The sequence below is a fragment of the Octodon degus genome, unplaced genomic scaffold (assembly GCF_000260255.1).
Source record: "Octodon degus isolate 3935 unplaced genomic scaffold, OctDeg1.0 scaffold00064, whole genome shotgun sequence".
Classification (NCBI taxonomy): domain Eukaryota; kingdom Metazoa; phylum Chordata; class Mammalia; order Rodentia; family Octodontidae; genus Octodon; species Octodon degus.
In genome coordinates this window covers 1849159-1855345 of record NW_004524640.1, presented here as the reverse complement: position 1 = coordinate 1855345, position 6187 = coordinate 1849159, and the positions used below count along the sequence as shown (strand labels likewise).

The window sequence follows — 6187 nt, the reverse complement described above, 5'->3', positions numbered from 1 at the left end:
AGCTAATGAACAATTTTTCTCCATCCATAACATCTCGCTTTATTCTGTTTTCTTTATTCTTGCTGTAGTCAGATTACACGTAACATGTTATTCAAACCGCGTAGGAGGCCGCGGCCTTTCCTTTGCCTGCTTCTAAAAATACGGAGGGAGAAATTCCCTCTTTACTTTTCATATTGCTACATCGTGGAAACATTTTCACGAGTAGATCTTGTACCCGGCTCGCTTTAGTTTTTCGTCGCGGACGCGGTGTGCCTGCACTAAAATACAGATGCGGTTAACAGCAAACAGTCCGCGTTGAGTACAAGAAAGCTCCAGGTTTCGACTCAGGCTACGATTCGGGCCAAAACTTTTCTCCTACACGAGCTAGATTCGTGATAAAAGTCATACTTTTAGCTTTGCATGGCGTTTCGCATGTGTAAAGAAATACAGAGACTGAGAAATGCATTTTTTTTCAAGTTTTTAATCCACATTTTCCTTGTGCAGGAGGACAGGTCTGGAGGCAGGTGCGCGCGGGCGGATAAGCTGGCTATGGTGACAGGAAGATGCTGGCCAGGAAGAGCATCATCCCGGAGGAGTACGTGCTGGCGCGCATCGCCGCAGAGAACCTGCGCAAGCCGCGCATCCGCGACCGCCTCCCCAAAGCGCGCTTCATCGCCAAGAGCGGCGCCTGCAACCTGGCGCACAAGAACATCCGCGAGCAGGGCCGCTTCCTGCAGGACATCTTCACCACCTTGGTGGACCTAAAGTGGCGCCACACGCTGGTCATCTTTACCATGTCCTTCCTCTGCAGCTGGCTGCTCTTCGCGATCATGTGGTGGCTGGTGGCCTTTGCCCACGGGGACATCTATGCTTACATGGAGAAAAGTGGACTGGAGAAGAGTGGCTTGGAGTCCACTGTGTGTGTGACTAACGTCAGGTAAGAATGGAGTGAGACGAGGCAGGGGAGCTGCAAGCAGTAAATGGAAAAAAAAAATAATAATAAAAATGCCCTCTCTCTTACTTCATTGTTTTGTTGAAAATAAAATTAATAGGCTCAGAAACAAGCAAAGGCAAAGCAAAATAAAGAAAAAGCTGAATAAATTACAAATCTTTATAAATGTGTCGTCAGATGGAGAGCTTGTGAAAATGCAGAGTTTCAATTCTTTGGGCTGAATTTGAAAACATTATATTGGTTGTTTTCAAAGTGTTTAGAACAAAGGAATCCTTATTCCAAAAGCTTATATTTAATTAGCAGCATGAAAAAGTTGTTGTCCATCGTTTCATTGTCTACAGGTAAATATCTCCAATCCACCAAAAAGGTGATGCAAGTGTAGTAATATTTTTCTATGACTTCTTTCACCCATGACATTTTTAGACAGAAGAAAAAGATAATGACATTAGCACATTATCCTGTCATAGCTGATGGCTTGATTGGATTCAAAAGCTAATAGTTATTTCAAGACTCAGAACTAGAAAATACTAATTTTTAATGGAAATTGGCTCAAAATTATGATGGGAGGCTATTATATAGGAGTGACTTAATATCGCAGTCTTTCAAAGTTTTGATAGAATAAAACAGTTCTTAGATTACTTCCCTTTCTTTGGCTTCTTATGCAAATATTTCAAAGATAGGTAAAGTACGTTTGATTCCAATAGTTCTCTCTTCCTTTCATGTGGCCTGAGAACATTTAGTTGAAGTGTTTTCCTTCTAAACTTGTTTTATTGGAAATGGAAATACACAATTTATCGATTGCAAACATTTTCACTTCAAAGTATGATGGCAGTAGTAATACTAGAAAACCTTTGAGACCGTTCTCTGAATAATATTCCAAATTCACATAATTTGCAAAGCAAAGAAACTTGAGCAAGCACCGTTCCATCCAGGAAACTGTACAGAATGGGACTCTGGTGACATGAAATCTTAAGAAACTAGCATGCCACGCTGCAAGGAGCAAGCGCAGGAATATGAACCCTCTGCCCTTCCACTTGCTAAGTAAGTGCAAAGCCAGCATATCCGGGGGGTGGAGCCTTCGTGTGTGCAGATCGGGCTCCACAGATTTCAGCTCAGATTTTAGTGAGACAATGCTGTATTAAATGAATCTATTGCCTGTACCACTGAGAAGATATTATTTTTTTTTCTCCAACTTGTCACAAAATTTTGTCTCAACTGAAATGTAGATGAAAAACCTAGCTGATCATCAGTACACTAGCTATAAAGGCAACAAAATTCTGAGTTGAATAGGGATTTGACAGGCACATATCATCGTCTGTAATATTTTATTTCTCTATAGGAAAACTTACTAGCCCTAATCTTTGTGAAGCATTTTCCTATAAATACAAGATTTTTTATAAATATATAGTTGATATTGCTGAGAAAAGATTTTAAAAAAATAAACCTTGAAAATAAATGACATATTTTACTTAGAAGACCAATCTATTACCATTTTCTATGTAAAACATCATTTGCCAATTTTAAAAATATATGTCATCTAAAGACATATACCTTCAGTAACTTTTAAATAATTGCACAAGGTGCACTGGCTATTAAAAGCTATTCCTTGCTCCATACTATTTTTCAAATAAAATGTTTTGAAACATAATCATTCCTTGGATGGGTTCCTACTGGTGTGAACTATGATAAATGATGTCACCCATGCAGTGGAGCAAAGAAGATTCTGCCCACATAACAATGTTACTGTTTTAAATTGCATGTCTTAAAGCTATGTGACATCTTGTAACGTGATTTCTATTCTTATAATGGTATGATATAATTTATACTTTAATCTCAACAGTTTAATTATAGAGAACTATGTGGAAATGATTCCAACAAAAGTGTAGCTATTAAAACACTTTTATTCTCTGCCATAAAGAATTTAAAAGATAAGTAATAAAAATGCTAATTGTTTACATTTCTTTTCCTTTCATAAATTCATTGTCTAGCTGTATTGTCAAAGGGAGAAATAACTTTTATTTTCCCCAATGGATATTCACCAGTGCTTTCAAGCCCCATTTAACCATTCTTATAGGGTGATTCACTTTCTTCTTCTTCTTCCTGTAGATGACTTTCTGAGTCAGAAGATAGAAAATATTTCCTCTTTGTCTCTATTACTCAATCTAGCTCTCTCTGTACAGGGCAAAGGAATTGTTAAATATTTTTCTATCTTGTGATTGTTTAGCATGACAGAAATAATACACAATGATTAGGATTAAATTGTCATAAAATATAATGATATAAAAATATAGTCTGCGACTAGTCTCTTAAACCACTAAAACATATGGCTATTCATCATTAGACTGCTCCCTGAATTATGGACTATTGGTAGAAATCAGTGTAGCTCCCATGCCTCCTCTCTTGTATTCATGTCTACTATTTGCCATATATTTAGGCTACAGAGTATATCTTATGTGAAGTTAGTACAAAAAGCAATTACTATAGTTTTCCGTGAGTCCTTTCGGCAACAAAAGAGGAAAATGAGCAACTTCAACACTCAAGTTGAAAGCCAGCCAATGTCTGTGATACTTGCTTGCCTTTCCTGACTCATGCTAAAGTGTTTCGTGTGGATGACTTTTTAAACATTTTGCTTAGTCATCATGCCTGGACTGACTAGAGAGATAACACTTTGACAGATGACTGATGAATGCTTTGTAGTCCGTGAAATTTGGAAAGTGTGTGAAGTTGGGTGGCAAAGATAGGGCTAATAGTGTTTCCTTGAAGAGGCCGCTGCAGTACTTTATATGGAATTAAGTGAATAAATTAATGACAACCAGATGTGACATTTCTCTACTGGGAATGTCTGGATCACCTGGGAACTTTTCAAAGCGTCTTACCTCAGATCTACCCTGAGCCTATGGAATCTGTTTACACTGATTGAGACATGTAATTTTCAAAAGCTTCCCAAGAAAATCCTGCCAATTTTTGACCCCTTCCCTTTGCCTCTCTCAGGCCAGAACTGACAAGATTGAAGTTACTATTAATATATGATCTTGACACAGATGTTTATTAACCTCTGCCTTAAATTTTTCCTTTAATCATTCCAATTCTCTAGACCACTTAGAGAACAAAATAAGAGAATCAATAAATAATTTTCTTTCCACATAGAAAAATACTCTATTGAAAGTACTAACATTTTGGAATGACAACATTTTCCACTCTGCTTTCTCTATATAAGGTATGTAATAAGTGTTAACTAATGAGTATGATTTTAAAAGTTCTACAGAAATGAATGTTCACTGGTCCTCAGCGTATAGGGCTCAAATCTTTTAAAAGTGGTGGATATGTGGTATATAATAAAAATTTACCTGCTTGAAAGTCCCACAGAGTACATTAATTCTTTGTGAAAGTAAAGTGTTTCACAAAGAAAAATATGCCTATCAATATAATTCATACTTATTGTGTACATATATCATAACTGTGTTTAATACAACTTTAATAAATTTTGCTCTGGAAGTCTAGAGGTAGATGGATAGATGAGTGTGGAAAAGAAAGACAGAGAACAGGTGTGGAGGATCATACTAGTTTTTCAATTAGACCTTTGTTGAGCTAAGTTGGGTAGTGTTTCCAAAAATGTTGATGACCTGTAGAAGAAAATGAAGTCAAGCTTGGAACATTACTTCATTGTTCAAAACTCTGACCTGATGGCATTGTGTTCTGGTATTCTCTGCAGGTCTTTCACCTCTGCTTTTCTCTTCTCCATTGAGGTTCAAGTGACGATTGGATTTGGAGGGAGGATGATGACAGAGGAATGCCCTCTGGCCATCACAGTGCTGATCCTCCAGAACATTGTGGGTCTCATCATCAACGCGGTCATGTTAGGCTGCATTTTCATGAAAACAGCTCAGGCTCACAGAAGAGCGGAGACTTTGATTTTCAGCCGCCATGCGGTGATAGCTGTCCGCAATGGCAAGCTGTGCTTCATGTTCCGCGTGGGAGACCTGAGGAAAAGCATGATCATCAGTGCCTCTGTGCGCATCCAGGTGGTCAAGAAGACGACCACCCCTGAGGGGGAGGTGGTGCCTATTCACCAGCTGGACATTCCCGTTGACAACCCAATTGAGAGCAATAACATTTTCCTGGTGGCCCCTCTGATCATCAGCCACGTGATTGATAAGCGCAGCCCCCTGTATGATATCTCAGCCACTGACCTTGACAACCAAGATCTAGAGGTCATAGTTATTCTAGAAGGTGTGGTTGAGACAACTGGCATCACCACACAAGCACGAACCTCCTACATTGCAGAGGAGATCCAGTGGGGCCATCGCTTTGTGTCTATTGTGACTGAGGAAGAAGGTGTATATTCAGTGGACTACTCCAAATTCGGCAACACTGTGAAGGTGGCTGCTCCGCGGTGCAGTGCCCGGGAGCTGGATGAGAAGCCTTCCATCCTCATCCAGACCCTCCAAAAGAGTGAGCTGTCACACCAGAATTCCCTGAGGAAGCGCAATTCCATGAGGAGGAACAACTCCATGAGGAGGAACAACTCTATCCGAAGGAACAACTCTTCCCTCATTGTGCCAAAGGTGCAGTTTATGACTCTAGAAGGAAATCAAAACACCACAGAGTCATGACGTCACAGCAACCCTCCACAGGCTTTCGTCAAGTGTTGAGAGTTGAGGCACAGAGCACTGTCAGACTGAACCAGAGCTGAGCACAATAATTTGCCTTATATTTTAATGCACTAAAAGATATTTGTATTTGAGAAACAGCACTTAATAAACAATAACACCCCAACCAGAGAATTTGTGGCATACTCTCGTTTTACACGTGTAGAATTTGCACAGATATGCTGCGGACATTTCTCTCAATTTGAAACACATGTACTCCATTAATGCACCTTGAATGCAAAACTTGAGCTAGGAATGAGCCCAATCAAAAGGCTTAAGTGATAAAAGTACAGATCTCCTGGTTCTGTTCCTCTCTCCAAAAAAGAAAATAGAGGAGAAAAAGCAAAGTAATGCTAAACACATTTTGTGTGTCAGTCTTCTCCTTTCTTCTTCTTCTTTTTTTTTTTTTTCTGTATTTTAGAGATGGGTCTACAGGGTATTCATGGTCTCACTACTATATCAGGCTTATAGTGATCCACCTGTTTACAGCCTCTCAAGAGCTGGGATTACAGGCGCACACCACCACGCCCAGTCTCAATTGCTGTCTCAGTGAGCCCTGGAGACAAGGCCAGCACTGAACTCCCCGCCCCTGTGCCTGCTTGCAGGT

At 39.6% G+C, this 6187-nt stretch overlaps 1 protein-coding gene across 1 annotated transcript in view; it reads left to right on the top strand.

Annotated features, from left to right (window-relative positions):
- Positions 1-5707, top strand: part of Kcnj8 (potassium voltage-gated channel subfamily J member 8) — a 6893-nt gene extending 1186 nt beyond the window's left edge. The window contains exons 2-3 of the mRNA XM_004634547.3: positions 484-916; positions 4644-5707. Of these exons, the coding sequence (XP_004634604.1) occupies positions 543-916; positions 4644-5544 (1275 nt within the window). The 5' untranslated portion in view covers positions 484-542 and the 3' untranslated portion in view covers positions 5545-5707. The remainder of the gene's footprint in view (positions 1-483; positions 917-4643) is intronic.
- The last annotated feature ends 480 nt before the right edge of the window (positions 5708-6187 follow it).